Here is an 18,793-nt window from a genome sequence, read left to right as displayed (position 1 = left end):
CAATTTAAAATATATATATAAATATATATAATATATATACTATATATATATATATATATATACACACATATATGGGATGTTAAGTTGTGCACAGAGCTACAACTATACAAGTGTGTTTGGGTATGTTGAGGAGAAGCAGTGCTGATGCACCGACTTAATAGCACTCTGTGGGAAAAGATGTGAATCAGAGCTTGATCACAAGCTCAGTATGAACCAAGTGTGTGTTCTACTCGACTCTAAAACAGCCAACGTCAACCCAACCTAAGGACTTCATTACCTTTGCCTGTGTTTGTTGTCGGACTGCCCTATCAAACAAAAAGGCAGATTCTCTGTTCCTAGATATTTTTAGCATAAGCTAGATATCCACCTAATAATTGTCCAAAATGGGAAGTTAACAGAGCAAAGAACAGAGACCAGTGAATTTCAGGACGGGTCCAAGGACCAAGTGAGCCAGTGTGCAGAAAGCTTGTGAACATGTGCATTATTTTGGGAAGGTCCTTTGGTGCGACAAATTTTCTAAGGGATTTCTTTAAAAGAACTTCAAACCTAGATAAACAAAAACTGATAAACCTTCGTTTCAGCTCAGAAAATTACACACACACACAAATAACGTTTTTTAAGCTCACTCTGCCAAGGTGGTGGTACTGGGCTTCCCAGTAACAAGAGGGAGGCAGGAAGATTGACTTGGGCTTTCCTGGCTTTTCTCTGCTTTGTTGAAATTATTGCTTTTAATAAACCCAAAGAAAATCTCCGCTTTTAATAAATCCAAAGACAATCTCCAGCTTTGAAATTGTTAGCTTCCTTTTTCCCCAAAAATGCAAAGATGCCCCCACACAGAAACCAAGGCATAAATACATGAATTACATTTGAAAACTTTTCGTGATACCTACGGGTGTTGTCTCACCTCTGAAGTCCTCTGCTTACTTTGTCGAGAGTCCTCCTCCAAAGCTCTTAGAAGCTTTTAAATAAACACCAAGGGGCTGGTCTGAAGAATATCAGCTTAAAGGGGTGGTACATTATTAACCTGTCCATAGTACCTCAGTCTGATCCTGTTTCTACTCCTTAGGTTGCAAAATTATAAATTTTACTTCCAGGTAACATGAAAACCACAAAGTCGTCTTTTCACTCTTTTCTTCTGATGAATACAACCAGAGTTGAGATTTTTGACCATGGATACATGGGCTGGGATGGGAGGGCAACCTAGTCTTTGCTCTGGATTGTTTACTTTTCTGTAGAAGGACATCCCTCAGCCCTGGCTTCCCTCTGCCCCTCATGCCTCCCTCCCCCGGGAGGAACCTGCCTCATTGATGAGTTAAGGGAAGGAAGTGGCCTAGCTCTGTTCCTTCCTCACCTGTACCTCTTTGGAGTTGACCTGCCTTCAGACAGCATCACTGTCCTGGGCCGTGCACTAAGCTTAAGGGTAAAAGGCCCTGCCTTGGTAGGGGGACGTCTGCAGTGGTGCGGAGCTGCTGGCAACTGGTGAGTCAACCACATCCTGGGCTTCCGTATCAGAAAGCCCATTTTCCATAGATACACAAGTCACAACCTCCAAAATGCATTTTATTATTTATAAAGATGTTTTGGCCATCATGTGCCTTAATCTGTTGACTGCTTAGCTGGTTCAAAATTCAGAAAGGAAGCGGTGTGCTCTTTGGTGGGTACTCATACCCCAACAGGATAAAGTTTACTTTCCTACACTCAGCACTTTGAGTAAGAGTAGAAGCTCATATGGGAGATGTCTAAAAATCTGCTGTATTTTTTTCTGTCCCTCTCCTCATTCATCTATCTCACAGATGCAAAGTAGAAAAACTGGGGGCGAGTGCGGGACTGTTTCTAAAACCATAACACTCTTCTTTAGCTGGATTTTTTTCCTGAGTGCCAATGGGCAAGATGCAGTGGATCACTCCAGAGACACAATAAGTGTCTCTCCTCTTGAAAATCTCTCACTGATGGGCTGTGAATTTTTTTGAAACTTCACACAAATGCAACAATTCTGAACACCTTCCTCGACATGCTTACGACCTAAGAACTAAGGATGTAATCAGTCATCAAACAGGTCATGCATTTGCCCTGTAAACTCAATCTGCCAGAAGAAGAAAACACACCACCAGATTAAGAGCTTTTTAAAATATAATTTAAAACTATTTTGTACCAGTACAATATATTAATTTTACAAATGTAAAATTTTATCCGCTGTTAAAGCATTTGCAAAAACCACACATCCTACTTCAGCTTTATTGCACAATATCTATAAGAAAATATTAATTTTTAAATTAGAAAACATAAAAATGCTTTCAATATAGAAGAGACAATCTGATTTTAAAGACAATACTCTATAAGAATGTCTACCCAGAAAATAACAAACTTTCACAGGATACCAAGCTGGCCAGATGCTTCAGCAGATCCAGTACAAAGCACTGTTGAAAACCAGTCCAAGTTACTTAATCCAAACTGTATCATCCTTCTTCATTAGAAATCCAGATGCCACACAAGGTGGTTTCTTATACTTTAAAAAGTTGAGGCATTTCTCAGTTGTGAGCATTCTGAATATACCTTACACATTAAAAACAATCCTTCCAACTTCACAGCCATCTGCAGGGTTTTTTCCTTCATGCAGATTATCTCTGGCAACTGTGTTTAATGTCTATCAAATAATCATTTCAATTCTTTTATGCTGATAGAAAACATCAAGTTAAATACACCTTTAAACCTAGTCCTTTACAAAAATCAGTTTATAAATTTGTGTCATAAAAATTAGTGTCGAGACCATCAAGGTGGCCTTCGTTTGTTTTATATGAGTTGGTACTCCCAGAGTTGGGATGGCGGACGTCCCACTTTTCAATGTAGTGTTAATCAGGAAATAAATCCAAGCACTAAGCTGGAATCCCAAGATGGATTAATAAGGTTGTATGATGGATTCTAGTGGGATAGTATTACCCTGGGTATATATACCAACGTAGGTATTAAAATACTGACAGCAAATCTTGGTGGTAATTTAATTCATCTCCGACAATGAATACAATCTGGAGATGCAAAAGGAAAAATGTTCATAAATACATTATCAGTGGGGTTGTGTGTATTGTAGAAAGGGCAAAAAATCCTTATTTAATAGAACAAGGATTCACTAAATTTGATACATTAAATAGATTATGCATCTTTTTTTGTTAAAGTACGTTGATTCCATCTCAAGTGTTTTCAAATGGATGCCTTTGTGGCCCAGGAAATTGCCTTTTGGAACTTACGGCCTGCATAAGCAAAGTCAAATATAGTATTACACACTCGTGTAGAGAAAGTAATCATTAAAATAGTGGTTATGCACTCACAAGTTTGTTGTAGGTAGATAGAATTATCAAAAACCCAGATGCTTATAAAAGTTTGCACTATTTAGAATTTCTTCCTTAGGAATCAAAGCAGTTGCTTTCTGGAACTGCATTTTTTTCAGAACTGCTCAAAGCACCTCACCTAGATGAGTGTTTTTTAAAAATATATATAAAAAGTCTACCATGAGACTTCAAACATCACATATTTCACCTTTTACGGGCTTTCTATCATGCATCCCTTCCTTTAAAGTCCTTCAGAATAAAATAAAAATAAACTCTCACATTCCATTAGAAAAAAAGGGAAACATTCATGGTCTGAAAATTTTCTGCATTCCCCCAAATCTTGGTACTATGTGCAATTTCCTCATATACAAATTTTGAGGAAACCCCTGATCATCTATCATTGAATATTCAGCTAATGGACATGCCATAGAAAGTTGACATTAATTGTAGTGAATAGATTAAAATCTATTCCATAAAATAAAAATGTTCTATGACTTCAATTTAAATACATATCTGAAAAGCTAAGAGGAGGTTTTCTGTTTGTTTTTTAAAAGTGCTAATTATTACAAGTATCTTCAATACATTATGTCCAATGCTTTGTAAAACTAAACCATGCTTTAGGCACACTGCTTGATGAGTTTCTAAGAAGCAGAGGAAAAAAAATATCACTTTTCAATTAATCCAGCTTCCTTAATTTTACTGAAGAAGAATTTCTCCAGGATATTGGCACATTTGTAGTATTCACTCTCAGGGGGGTTGTACTCTTTGCAATTGGTAAAGACGCGCTGTAAGTCTGCCATGAATAATTTCTTAGACACGTAGTACCTATTCTTGAGGCGTTCGCTCATGGTTTTCAGATCTGCACAGGAAAAAAAAATATTAGCCATCTTTGACTCCTTTTAAACCAACCAGCTGACAAAAGTGAGATGGGGAAAGAAATCTATGTCATCAGTTTGATCACATTTTCACCATCCCAATGTCTTTCTTTAAGAGAAATTCATATGATCAAGGAAAACAGTTCTTGAGCCTTATGTTCTTCCTTTTGTGAGGGTATCCTGTGCAAAATCACAGTGTTTTAACATTGAAGGGACCATTATTAGTCATCTGGCCCAATCCCCTCTTCAGCACGAGGAAGCTAAGTAGATTAGCAGCAATAAGTACGATGAACTAAGTACTGTTAGCTCTTCATTCAGAATTATACAGAAGAGGCTTTGTCTATACATGGAGCACAGCAGGTGGAACATTTGTATCGAATCATTTCATTACTTAAATCAGAACAATCAGACTGAGTTTGTTTCTCTAAATTCACAGTTGTTCTGGTGCTGTAGAGATAGAACTAAAATGGAGAAACAGATCATAAATACATCTGCAAATATACCAGTGACCTTGCATGTAAAATGGTTCCAGTGAATTTAGTTTCATGCTCCATCAATGAAATAAGAATGACAAACTTTACTTAATAATCTATTTTCTAAAGCAAGTAAGCCTTGCGAGACAATTGTCAAAAAGAATATTCTCCCAATATATCTACTTGCTTTAAATTATTTTACAAAGGAAAACAGTGCTTCATCTAAACTTGTAAGAATATAATGAGGCTTCTTTAATCTTCACTCTCAGAACCAATTTAAAGAATTCCACGAAGATTAGAAGATGCTAACATTTGTCTACTTATAGGTCCCTAGTTGTCTCTAAGTCTGGTTCTATCATTAAAAATTATATCAACTAGGGCCTCCCTGGTGGCACAGTGGTTGAGAGTCCGCCTGCCGATGCAGGGGACACGGGTTCGTGCCCCGGTCTGGGAAGATCCCACATGCCGTGGAGCGGCTGGGCCCGTGGGCCATGGCCGCTGAGCCTGCGCGTCCGGAGCCTGTGCTCCGCAACGGGAGAGGCCACAACAGTGAGAGGCCCGCATACCAAAAAAAAAAAAAAAAAAAAAAAAATTATATCAACTATTAAATTGGATTAGCAGATACATACTACTATATATAAAATAAACAACAAGGTCCTATTGTATAGCACAGGGAACTGTCATAAACCAAAATGGAAAAGAATACGAAAAAAATTATATAAACTCTGCATGAAAAAATAAGTCAAAATCACTAAAGAAATACTTCTGACTACCAACAACCCAAATTCCCACTATATTATCAAATTTTCCAGAGGGAGAGAAACTGACAACCAAATACACTGAGATTATCATTTAATAAGATAAATAAACGTATGTGCAACATCCCAAAATGGGGAGAAATTCATTTGCAGCAAAATCCTAAATCTACCACAAAACTCCAAAGGAAAAATAGGAAATATCTGCGTTCACCTATTTCCTTTGACTAAAGCCTTTTTTTTTTTTTTTTTTAAATAAAGCCTATCTTGGTTCGAAGTATGTCATCACATCTGTGAATTCAACTTTCCATTTTCTTTCTTCTCTAACTGAAACAGTTTGGAGGGAGAGAAAAACTGAAAAGTATTAAGCTACACAAAGGCTTGACAAATAGCCCAGTAAACGTGTCACCTTGAGTGTAACTGAACAACTGAAGAGGTGCTCTCGTTGAATAAAGAAAGAGCAGTGGAACCGGCCTCTCTGGGTAAAACTGGATGCTTACCCTCCTCCCACCTAAATGCCCACCACTTAGGATGTGCTGCCTGATATCATATTTACGATGTTTAGAAGGAAGAGACGTGTGACCAAAAGAGAAAAAAAAAAAAAAAAAAAGTAAAGGGGGAAAAAGAATGAAACTTGACACAAAGAAGTTTACGCAAAAGCTCTCCCCACTAGTTTTTGGAAGGCAGGAGGAAAGGAGTGATGGGGAGAGCCTCAAATACAGCAGAAACAAATCATGAAAGGGTTTGGAGCTTTCTGAATAATTACAACCAACTCTGCATGTTTCCTTTCTCTATTTCCTTTCCATTCTAAAGTTATAGATAACAGCTTCCTTCCTCTGGCCTTCTTAGAAGCTTTTGGTTGACCAAATGGCCTGGGTTACAAAAGAAGGTAACTGAACACTAGTGAAAACAAACATGGAGACAACACTAAATTACTCATTAAATCCCCAAAAGTTGGGAATTCTGGGTAAATAGGAAAGCCCTGCCTACCTGCCTAGCTACCCATGTGTGGGAAGCTTGGGCCACTCCTCAGACGCTGTACTGAATGCCATTTCCTTAATGAAACAGGTTGGATCTCATCCATATGGAAGAAAAGAGGTTTTTTTAGGGCATGGGGGTGGGGGGGAAGAGAAGAAATGTTTTTTGAAAAAGCCATGAAGGCAATGGCAGAAAAAGTGAAATTACCGATTGTCAGTCTTGTCCTCAAAGACATGACCATCTTGGGGCAAGGGCATCCCAAGAAAACAAAGCATGGCTCCAACCAAAGAGCACCATCTACTGTTTTCATTAACGCTGCTTACGCACACCTCAGCCCACCACTGGCCTTGCTCAGTGGGGTCAATTGTCCCCTCACGAGCATTCAGCTGTGCGCACAAGTGGTGTCCGGCTGGCGAGGTTCCCACCCTCCTCTGGCTGGACCAAGCAGAAAGCTTCCAGAGGGCAGGCTGGGAGTCGGCTATGACCCGACAGGACCCACTGGACCTGCCACCGCAGGGCTTCAGAGTGCACACGGACAGGGCCGAAAACCGTTCTCCCCAGGCTCATGCAACCTCCCTTGAGCATTTCACAAAAGAACTTGAGGCAGCCCAGGTGACGAGGATGCCAAGGTCAGGTAAGTTTGGAAATGGACTTAAAGGGTTTTAGCATATTTTTCACATCCGGGGAAATACTGATTCCCAAGTCAGCCTTCCATTCAGAATTCTACACTCCTTCAACCCTTACTCTGATTTTCATGTACTGAAATACACAGAAGCGAGGCAGATAGAAAAGGGAAAGAAAAGCGTACGGATGTGTGTCCACCTTAAGGACCAGAGACTACTGAAATCATTACCACCACTGTGTAGAACATTCGTGTGATAATGCCACAGAAAAATCTACAAATAACTCTGTTATCGGGGAGCTAATGGATCCCTTTCACTCTTCCTTTCACATCTTAATACCTTCTTAGCACCAGGTAGAAAAGGGACAGAAGATACAGGCCCTCTCCAGAAAAATGGCCACACAGCTGATTGGAAAAAAAAAAAAAAAAATTCAGCTCGTGGTCTGTCATCTGCACAATGCCAAATTAGTTTAATTTGGGGATTCTCAATTGACTCAATTAATCATTCCTTTTAGCCTGGTGCAGACACAGCAGCAAATTCCACAATTCTACATTTCTAAAGGCATTTCTTTTGTTTGTTTGGGGATGTGGGACCAAGCTTAAAATAGGAGTATAATTAGTGACACTCAGTCTCCTTCAAGAGCGTGGAAAATCAAGAGCTGCATTAATGATTATTTCTCCATCTAAGAGTACAGCAGTCAAGCGGCTTGATCTAGCTTCGTCTGTTTACCTTCAAAAAATTCTCAGACTCTCCAAGCATATCAAGAGGACAAGCTGATGTTTTTCCATTTGCAACCAAACTGAATATAATCAAGGTTATGTCCACACAGCTGACTCTCATCTCCAGTGCTGTCTGCAGCTCGCATTGATGGTGTGGGCGCTACAGGGCAGCAGCGGGAGCCTAATGAACACGGCCATCCCCTCCCCTTTACCCTCCTGCTCTGATTCCACCGGCCCTCCACCCTACAACAGAAGAGCGCACATCAACCTCGGCACCCCTTTGTCCCCCACACCGCCATCCAGAGAGTTTTAAATCTATACTTAGAAAATGTTAATGGCATTACCCATGGGGAACCTTATAACTTCATAATATCCCGGAGCTTCTGTTCTCTTCACGGGTTCCATGAAGGGCCAAGCGCTTTGATGGCTCTTGGGTAAAGAAAAAAGTAAGGTATCTAATATGGAAATGCCATGTGGGAAATCATTTCAAAATATTTGCATGAGGTGAAGGAAAACAAAACACCCACCTTCACCTGCTGGAGGATGCTCTTGAGGGTGCTATAAAGCTGGTCGGGGTCTTTGGGCTCTTTACTTGAAAGGAAAAGAATAAACAAGAAGGAACAATGATTAGTTTTCTCTTCTCTTGCCAAGTGATTCCAGCTCATTTTTACAGAAACTTAAAATTAGAACCATTCCAGAATTTTTTATGAAAACTGAAACCTAACAAGTGTTGTGATGGTGACTACAATCAGTTTGCCTGTTTTCTCTAAGTTTCTGGGAGGGGAAAAAGAACACTTGCATTAATATCCTCTGGCCCATCACACTTACCTCTTCTCTTTTCCACTCGGTTTCCAGCCTGTCTCTCCTATATATCAACAAAATTAAACACTGAATGAGAACTGCTTTTGGTCAAGAGAATAACATATTTAATAGTTATCAAAAATACAATAAATTATAGCCACGACTCAATAAATGTCTATATCTGAAGAGTCTGAACTTAACTACAATTCTTTACTTCCTCATACACCTAACAATACAAAACATTTCTAAGACTGACATTGCTCTGTCTGTTAGTACTTTTTAAAGCAGGAACTTCAACCTCTCAGAGGAAGGCATAAAAAACAAATATGTCTGGTACTGTGGGTGTGTATTTTTTTAAAACCCTAAGTCACGGTTTTTGCTAATCACCCTGTGAAAGAGTTAAGCTGTTGTTTTAGGTTGGAACAAACTCTGTCCTGGTCTCGAGTTTATTTGGGGCAGACCCTGCTTGTAATGCAAGATGGTTTACTGTAGCAGAAAGAAGACACAGCCTGGAGTCCAATCGACCAGGACTGATTTCTTGTTCTCTCCTTAAAAGCTAATGTACCCGAGATAAGTTAGTCAACCTTTGCCTCTGTTTATCAACCTATAAAACAGAACTCCAAAAGTGAGCTGATGTGATTCCTTTTGAGATTAGTTGATATATGTAAAAACACACAAAACAAACAAACAAACAAACAGAAGAATGCCTGGCACATGTAGGCATCCAGTGACAGGGGAGCTATTAATAAGGATAATACATGGAAGCAAAATTTCCAGGTCTGACAAGGAAATTAAGATCTGCTGTAGGGTATACTCTGTAATGAAGAAATATATCTTGCCCATATAATGTCTTATTTTCTCTGGAGAATTTTAGTTTGTTTGCTTTGGTTTTGTTTATATTAAATCTTCAATATACTGGACGATCCTGGATTTGAACCGAATGAAAGTACCGATATTCATAGCTTTTGATCTACAAAAACAGCTGTTTTAACCCAATACAACTCACCTCTAATATACTCACAGAGAAGAGCCCTTGGGAAAACTACTCTAAAATAGGGAACTTGAAACAAAGTATATGCTTTGCAATCATCTTGTTTAGAGGTTTGTGGAAACTAATTCAGCCCAAGCACAGTTCTATGCAGGCTGCACCCAGGAGGGCAGTGAGGCAGGGTACCAACAGCAAGATGTCTCGAGGAGGCCAGGATAGGGCTGCTACTATTCCTGACATTCACTGGCCATGTGCTGTTTAAGGTTAAAGGGCTTAACCATCCTGAGACTCAACCTTCCCCTCTGAGTAGAATTCTCTGCCATCAAGGTCACATATGGGGAGTGTCCAGCACAGTGCCACAAATAACAGGCTCTCATAAACGATGGGCATTAACAGCTACAACAAGAGGTCAACTAAGTTCTCTTCCGGTTTGTTTGCACTGGGAAACAGAGAAAAGATGTAAAAGGAAAGCATTTGCTCCCTTCTTAAAGACTACAATAACACAAATGGAGACAGACAGGGGAAGAAGCTTTCCAAATCACTGCATTCTGGTATAATTGTTTCCAACACTGTCATGGCATTACCAAAAGGTTTTGCTTTTAGAAGAAGATCTATACATACGAATTCCAGGAATGCTTTCTATCGGGATCTGCCGGACTCCATCTTTAAAACAGGAAAGTCCCGGGTAGACTTTCCGAATCTGGGCTTGTTTTCTTTCTATCAGCTTTTTAATGATCTGTAAAGCACAAGAAGAAAATATGTTTAGTGACAGAAGTCTGTGGCTACAGTTTAAGTCAGTCTATGGAGTCATTTTCCTAACAAAATTAAGTCTTCAGGAAACAAAAGGGTGAATGCTATTAAACAGTAAGACATGAAAGCATTCTATTATACCATGCCTTTAATGTCATTCACCCAGCCGCCTTTGAATACTTGTTCCCTTCCATTGAAAAGAAGCCAATACTGAGAGAACACACTGCCCCAAGGGCCCACTGTCCTCTTTAGCATAAGCGCCAAATGTTTTGCCCCCTCCCCTGGGAGCCTCAGCCGCAGCAGCCCAGGCAACGTCAGAACCTCTTCACATCCCATGACCAGGAACTGTTCCCTTCTACTCGAGGGGCAGACAAACTCACGAAGTCCCCAAAGCCTGGGAGGACGGCTTTCCTATTATTCACATTTTTCAAGGCTTGAGCCCCAACCTATGCTGTCTGCATCCAAAACACAGCTCTAATGAGCAAAGGCAACACAACCAGGATGGGGGCCACCAGAACTGATTAGGGAATTTTGAGAGGTGTCCGTTTGTTTTATAAAATAATTCCTAATGCCCTGAGGTAACTATTTCCAGAGCAGTTTCCCTTTAAAAAAGGAAAGGAAAAAATAAAATAAAATAGCCCTCAAAAATCACCATCTTGAGATTAACCATATCATAACTGAATTTTGGGAAACACAAAACAGTAGCAGTCATTAATCGAATTCACAAAGGAAAACAAAAAAAATTCTAGTTCCTAACTGCTTGATCTCAGACATAAGGCTGGTAAATGCCATAGCATGAATGCATAATCTTAACAATTAAACACAGGACTTCATAAAATGAATGGGACTCTGGCAAAATATATTCCTGGTAAATCTACTCAGGGCTGTCCAATAGAAATATCATGTAAACCACTCATGTAATTTAAAATCTTCCAGTAACTACTTTAAAAAAAAGAAAAAAAAAGTAAAAAGAAACAGGTGTAATTTTAACAATATATTTTTATTTAATCCAATATATCTAAAATATTATCATTGCAGCATATGCTCAAGAGAAAAAAATTATGAGGTATTTTACATGTTTTTATTCACACTAGGTCTTCAAAATCAGAGTGTATTTTACACTTACGGCACATCTCAGTTTTGACTGGCCATGTGGCAAGCACCCATAGCCACGTGTGGCCAGTGGCTACCACCTGGGACAGAGCATATCTAAAACGATGCTCTGCATTTATTTGTAAGTCCAAGTCTTTTTAAAAAAGAATCCCTGGAAACGACCTAAATGTCCATTGACAGATGAATGGATAAAGAAAATGTGGTACATACATACAATGGAATATTACTCAGCCATAAAAAAGCATAAAATAATGCCATTTGCATCAACATGGATGGACCTAGAGATTACACTAAGTGAAGTAAGTCAGACAGAGAAAGACAAATATATGATATCGCTTATATGTGGAATCTTAAAAAATGATACAAATGAACTTATTTGCAAAACAGAAACAGACTCACAGACTTAGAAAAAAAACTGATGGTTACCAAAGGGGAAGGGGGGGAGTGATAAACTAGGAGTTTGGGGTTAACATATACACACTACTATATATAAAATAGATAAACAGCAAGGTCCTATTGCATAGCACAGGGAACTATACTTAATATTCTGCAATAACCTATAATGGAAAAGAATCTAAAAAAGAACAGATGTGTATAACTCACTTTGCTGTACACCTGAAACCAACACAACATTGTAAACCAACTACATTTCAGTAAAAAAGTTTTTTAAAGAAAGAATCCCAATGACAATTTCTTATATGAAGGCCTTCAGAAAATATAATTTCAAATATAATTTTGAAAGTTTTTTCTCTTCACCAAGGATGCCCTCAAATGTGACAGCCTAGCAGGTGGCTTCCATACCCTCAGGTAGCACCCTGAGGTGACTGGTAATGGAGGTGGGGCGCGGGGGGCTTCGCAACCTCTCTGCGCCTCTGAGGATCACTTTGGAGAAAGAAGACATTTCACTTCCGTTCCAGTCTCTTATCTTCACCTCCCTAGAAAATGTCTTCACTTCATCACCATGTTGTCATCTTTCTCTACTCAAATCCGTCTCTCATTCCACTGCTGTTGGTGTTAGTCTTCCCAAACAGAAAATTGGGGGCAACTCCCCCATCTTTAATATTTCACCAAGTTTTAACATGTCTTCCTACAAAGATCCCATTGCTTTTCCTCACTCTTACTTTGGCCCCTCCAAGCCCAGTCTCACATAGCCTCACATGTGAATGGAGGTTTAAGAATTACCCCCACTTCCCAGCCCCCCAGACACACCCACGCTCAGTCCTGCCTGCTCACAGCCTGTTCACACTTTCTCAAGTAGTGGCCTTCATCACCCACACGCCTATGGTCCCAGGTGTGCAGATACCCGTGAATCCACTTATGTTGGACTCTGAATCTCTGCTCATGCTTGATTCCCTTCCAGGCCACCCCGTTCTAGACACGTGTCCCATGACGCCACCTCCGAAGATGCGAGATGATGCTAGGGCCGCTGCATCCCACCCTGCCTTGGAGTCCTCACTCCCCACAGCACTCAGCTCCCACCCGCCGCTCCACCTGTGCAACTACACTGGTTCTCTCTCCACCCCCGCTAACCACAACCACAAGTGACTGCTCTGTACGCTTCCACGGCGGGGAAGACCCTCCATCTCCCTACAATTTGTTCCTTCCCACTATTCGCCCCTACCTTCCCCAAGGGGGTTTCCAGAGCTGGAATAAATGATACTTGTAAAAATCACTTGAATTCTGTGGAAGAAGATATTACGTGAATCCAAATACCTTCTTAGGGCGACCTCCGATCTCTCATGCATTCAGTGGTGCACCTGTTACGGAAGGCTGGAGGCAGAGAGGGAGGTGGCGGGGGAGGAATCCAAGGGGAGAGAAAGGGGAAGGGGATGGGGCGCTGTCTTCTCAAAAGCTGAGGCTTTGCTGCCATCTAAAATAGCTCTGCACAACGGGCTGCGAATTCAGACCTGCTCATTAAGCCCAGAGGAAAACAGGGAGAGGAGCCTGCTGTGCTTGTATTAACTCTCCAAGCACCCTATGTGGAATTCTGTCTTAGGCTGACGTCTCTGACCAAGAAACAACAGAGGTTGTTTTTATTTTCTAATTTAATAAAAGCCTTTTGCTCACTTCCACGGGAAGCATAAGAACAACTCTGAGCTACTTTAAGTAAAAGGAAAATACTCACTGAGCACCTACTATACACCAGACACTGCGTAAGGAGCTTTACATATGTTATGTCAGTGACATCTGACAAGTAACTAAGAACTGGGATCAGGGAAGTAAGCAGAAACCAGAAAACAAAGACAGGTTTAAGGCAGAGGTCTTTTTTGTTACTCGCTAGAGAAAAGTACACTCGAATGAATAACTGAAGTATCAAGTGGGACTGATGTGGGGTGACCCAGGTGCAAATTCCCAGTTTTTGAACTCCAAGAACTAGGGGGACCAAGGGGATGATCCTGGGCTTAACACATAAAGTTCACTCATTTAATAAACAGCTTCTGTTACACTCCCCTAATTATGATCTCCGTATGTTTCTTTTCCCTGACTGAGAGAAATATAAAAATTACTATGTAGTCAAATCTATCAACGTTTCCCTTTACTGCTTCTCTTTTAGTTCATATGCATAAAAGACTTCATCCCAGCATTAGATACCAAATCACTTGGTACTTCCCTTGGCAGTCCAGTAGTTAAGATTCTGCGCTTCTACTGCAGGGGGCGTGGGTTCGATCCCTGGTCGGGGAACTAAGATCCCGCATGCCATGCAGTGCGGCCAAAAAAAAGAGTCCTCTCCAGATAACAAATCACTTACTATCTGGAAGTATAAGCCTTCAGAACTTGCAATGCCGAAGGAGAGGTGAATACAAACTAAGATAAATATGGAAGGTAATGACTAACTGAAATTCAAATGAGTGGATCAAACTAGTGCTCAAGAAGTTCGAAGAGGAATGGAAAACAGGCGGAAGTGGTCCCATCTATGTGTGTGTGTGTGTGTGTGTGTGTGTGTGTACATGCATTGGGAGAGGAAGTGGGTAAAGGATGAAGATACCAAGCAAGAGGGTTAAAGCATCAGTAACAGCCTTTGGAGATTAGTTTACAAAGGGAAAGAAAGAGGTGGGTTTGAGAAGGATGCATGAGGCCAGCATGTAAGAGGCCTTGAAGGTGAAATTAAGATTTACTATCATATTTTACAAGTTTTGTATTTTACACCAATTTAACAGGTACTGACCCCCTTAGAAGTGGTGATTTAGAGAGAAGATAAAGGATACCTTCAAAGAAGAAATCTAGACAAAACAGAGCAAACCGAGGTTATGGTACCCAGCAGACCCACACCCACAGAGCCCAGTGATGCACACTTCACCCCAAAAGAGACTGGTCTGCACAGACCAGTCTGGTTCCCCCGAGTCAGTCACGTACTTACCTCCTTCTGCTTCTTAATGATGACAGAAAATTCTGTGTATGGGATCTGTGGATTTAACTCACATCCCATTAAAGTGGCTCCCTCATAATCCTTGATGTAGCCAACGTATTTGGTTTTAGGGATTTTAATTTCTTTGGAGAAACCCTGCAAAGTCAATAATTTCATTTATACAGAGGTCTGTGCATCAAACATCCTCTCTGAGTGCTAACTATGTGCTAGGCCTGTCTTGGTGCCCAGCACAGGTCCAAGCTCTCATCCTATTATCCTGGGGAGAATTAGCATGAAACCCTTCCAAGAAGTTCAGAAACATCAAAAATCAACTGTGCAAATAGGAAGCAATTCAACATAAAAAATAAGCCTAGTAAAACACAAATAATATTAAAAAGTCTTTAACAAAAATAGCTATTAAGTAAAAATAAGGTTTAATTTTGCATTAAACTGCACAATTTCTCCCAAAGTAGACAGGGGGTCTCTAGGATGCTCCACAAATCAATAACTAACATTGATCTAAATTCTGAAAGCAAAATTTGTCCAAAAATATAGCAATAAGAACCTTGATGTTGAGGAAATGAAACACCTACTTGACAGGCAAAAAAATTCCAGACGGGCTTCCCTGGTGGCACAGTGGTTAAGAATCTGCCTGCCAATGCAAGGGACACGGGTTCGAGCCCTGGTCCAGGAAGATCCCACATGCCACGGAGCAACTAAGCCCGTGCGCCACAACTACTGAGCCTGCGCTCTAGAGCTCGCGAGCCACAACTACTGAGCCCACGTGACTAGAGCCCGTGCTCCGCAACAAGAAAAGCCACCGCAATGAGAAGCCTGCGTACCGCAACGAAGAGTAGCTCGGCTCCCTGCAGCTAGAAAAAGCCCACGCGCAGCAACGAAGACCCAACGTAGCCAAAAATAAAATAAAATTTAAAAATTTATTAAAAAACAGAAAAACTTCCAGACCATCACAACAGTGGTTGTTTCAGTGATATTAACGCTTTGCAGTATATTCATTTACATACTTTAAGCTGTAATAATATAGTTATACAGGGCATATAGTCATATATCTTTAATGACTTTCTTTATGGTGCCTATTTCAAATTTTTGCAGAAAATTACTTGGACTTTAAATTTCTTGCCTCCTCTTTTAGCAAAAACTTATTTTCCAAGCAATTATTGACATCAGCCTCAAAGAGGACCACAGACAAGTCATTTAAGAAGCATGCCTGAGATTTCATCTCTACAATGTCATTACTGCCTAGGAAAGTTGACACTCAAGCCCCCAGTAAAACAAACCCACTGAGTTCTCTCTAGTGAGTTTTATTACGAAAGTCACAAAGGCATCCTAAAGAATGAGAAGAAAATAAATAGGAGGTTACTTATCTGACATCAGAGGAGTGAAAGCTTTCTAGTCATATAAGGACTTATATTTTAAAAAGAGGTTAATAGATTTTATGTAATAAAATCTTTAAAATTCTGTACATTAAAAAAAAATCCATAAGCAATGTGGAAAAACAAATGACAAATGGGAGAAAAATCATAAAATAAAAGGTTACTATCTTTATATATCTGAGTTCTCATAGATCAATATAAAAATAAATATTTTAATAGAAGAAGAGGCAAAATGCAATGAATTGGCAATTCAAAAAAAGAAGAAATACAAAGGGTCAATGAATAAGGAAAAACAAGTCAAACTTCACAATAATCAAATAAATGCAAACATGCACAATTTGTCACCTAGGAAAGGGGTAAAAAAAAATATATTTTTTCAATTATGAACTTGTTTCCTGAGCTCCCTTATACATTGCTGACAAGAGGAGAAATTATTTGGCAGTGCATAACAAAACCTTAAATACTTCTGGAAGCGCACATTCACACATGGACACTTACTTAAAAAAATACCTAAATGTCCCCCAAATGTGGTATTGGTTTAATAAATTATTCTCCACTTATACAACAAAATTTCAGAGAAGCATCAAAAATCATATTTGAAAAATGAGACTATATTAAGTTAAAAACGTAAGTGATTAAATTACATGCAATAATGAGCCAATTTTTGTGTTTATATACAGACAAACACACACAGAAAAAATATTAGAAGGGTATCTGTCAAAACGTTAACAGTAAATTTCTCTGGGTGGTAGAATTACATGCAATTTTTCTTCTTTTCTTTGTGCATCATTTCATTTTCCAAAATTTCTACAGTAACTACACATTACTTTTGTCATCAGAAAAGCAAATGGAAAATGTTTAGGAATTTAGAATTACAAAGCACTATTAAAAAATATGTAGCAAAGTATAATCCTCAGAGTGCTGAGATGGGAGCTTCTGACAGAAAGAACTAAGATGCAGCCAAGCTCCCAGCTGCCTGTGTGCTGTTGGACCAGGATTGTCTGGAACCCTTTGTAAACCTCAGAATTTCCTCTCTGCTGTCATAAATGAAGGTCTTCCAGAGACTGAATCTATTTCTCTCATTCATGGAGAACTCTAGTCCCCCAGCAATGGGAATTTCTCCTTAGCCTGGGGATAGCACATTATAGATGACGTTCATTCATTCACTCAACAAACATTTATTTAGTACTTACAATGTGTTGGTCATACCCTCTAGTCCAGACTGAAGCTTACCTCTGGCTTAAGGCTTGCAAAATAAATGGATGCCCCTCTTATAAGCAGAAAACAGTGGGGGGGCGGAGGGTGGGTACTTATTTGCATGAAAGCTACCTGAGTGCATATTAAGAAAAGGAACGACAGAACAGGGTTGCATGTGAAAAAACCCACCTGCTTCTTGAAATATCCAATTGCATATTCATCTGCATAGGTGAGAAAGTTCAGGATGTCATGTTTTATGTGATATTCCTTCAAATGGTTCATCAGGTGTGTTCCATAGCCCTGTGGGCAAGTCAGTATGCAGACAAATATATTAGGTTCTGGAGAAAAGAAAGTCCCATATTTTCACTGGGAAATACTGGCAAATTTAGGAGTATGTATTGCCAATATAACACCAACACCCGTCTTGCATTTCTGAACTTTGAAAATGAGCTGTAAAACCAAACAAATTCAAAATCCCTGAATGGAGATACAATCATATTTTGAAAATACAAGTTTCTGGCTCTTCGAAAAGAACACACCAAGGCTACAAGCTGCTCATTCAGTCCTAGAGATTACACATTGAATATTAATAAAGAGGTTTTTGGAATAAATACTGATTATGAATTTCTGCTTATGTTTAAAGTATTTGAGAACCTGAGATGAAAAGAGCAATGTAAATGAGAAGGGCTAATCTCTACTAGAATATTAACTAATCCAGGTGTTTCCTGCATACAACAAATCAGCAGTCCTTCCAAAGAACTGTATCATCACGTACATAGGGTTTCCAACTTGGTCTTATCAGACCTTTCCAAGCAAAGTCTGAGAAGCCCCGAACCTCTGAGTGAACCAGAAGACATTAGGAAGTAACTAAAAATAGTGAACAATGTTAAATAAATTAATGACTGAAATATGAAAAAAAAAAGTAAGAACCAGATTTTTTGGTGATGTACAATGCTTAAAGAAAAATCTATAAATTTAAAGGGATGGTTTTAGAATCTCATAAAAAGAAGATGAAGGTAAACCCAAGCATCCACATACAAATACCTTCACATCAATATTTTAGAATTTGGTGACACACTTTTCTAAAGAACTCAAACATGCTCATAGGTATGTTATCATGGAACTACAGGCCCACAGGGGAGAAGGATCTTTGGAAGTCATCTGGTCTAATTCTATCCCATGTGACACTAGAAGTCTCCTGCCATCTACCTTGGAAACGTGAGCTGCTAGAACACCTCCAGTTTAGGGTGCTCGCTCAGTCCTTAGACCAATTAATTTTCAGCCACTGTTATGGTTGGGAAGTTTTTCCTATGTTCACCTGAGAATCTGACCCCTTGTTCCTTCTACCTATTGACCTTAGTTCTACTCCTAGAATAACAAAGGCTGGTCTCTGCTTTTAACAACTCTCCAAACCCTTGAAAATTATCCTCCCTCACCCATGCCCATTCCTACCTCCCA

General features: G+C 39.6%; 1 protein-coding gene across 5 annotated transcripts in view; it reads right to left on the bottom strand.

The window, feature by feature from the left end:
- Window positions 1-2,112: 2,112 nt before the first annotated feature.
- The window catches only part of KAT2B (lysine acetyltransferase 2B), a 102,332-nt gene continuing 85,651 nt past the window's right edge, over window positions 2,113-18,793 (bottom strand). For 2 of the 5 annotated variants that reach the window (XM_022554706.3, XM_089911195.1), the window contains 7 exons: window positions 17,525-17,635; window positions 14,757-14,900; window positions 10,157-10,271; window positions 8,575-8,611; window positions 8,274-8,337; window positions 8,091-8,175; window positions 2,113-4,182 (listed from right to left, as the gene is read on the bottom strand). In XM_022554706.3, the coding sequence (XP_022410414.2) occupies window positions 3,989-4,182; window positions 8,091-8,175; window positions 8,274-8,337; window positions 8,575-8,611; window positions 10,157-10,271; window positions 14,757-14,900; window positions 17,525-17,635 (750 nt within the window). In that variant the 3' untranslated portion in view covers window positions 2,113-3,988. Of the gene's footprint in view, window positions 4,183-8,090; window positions 8,202-8,273; window positions 8,338-8,574; window positions 8,612-10,156; window positions 10,272-14,756; window positions 14,901-17,524; window positions 17,636-18,793 lie in introns of all 5 variants that reach the window. The other 3 variants (XM_089911196.1, XM_089911198.1, XM_089911197.1) reach the window with 3 other exon arrangements.

The sequence above is a fragment of the Delphinapterus leucas genome, chromosome 4 (assembly GCF_059928025.1).
Source record: "Delphinapterus leucas isolate spDelLeu-1000000601 "Yukka" chromosome 4, BTC_Dleu_Yukka2, whole genome shotgun sequence".
NCBI classification, from domain to species: domain Eukaryota; kingdom Metazoa; phylum Chordata; class Mammalia; order Artiodactyla; family Monodontidae; genus Delphinapterus; species Delphinapterus leucas.
Note: the sequence above shows the minus strand (reverse complement) of the source record. Positions and strands in the feature narration are given on the sequence as shown.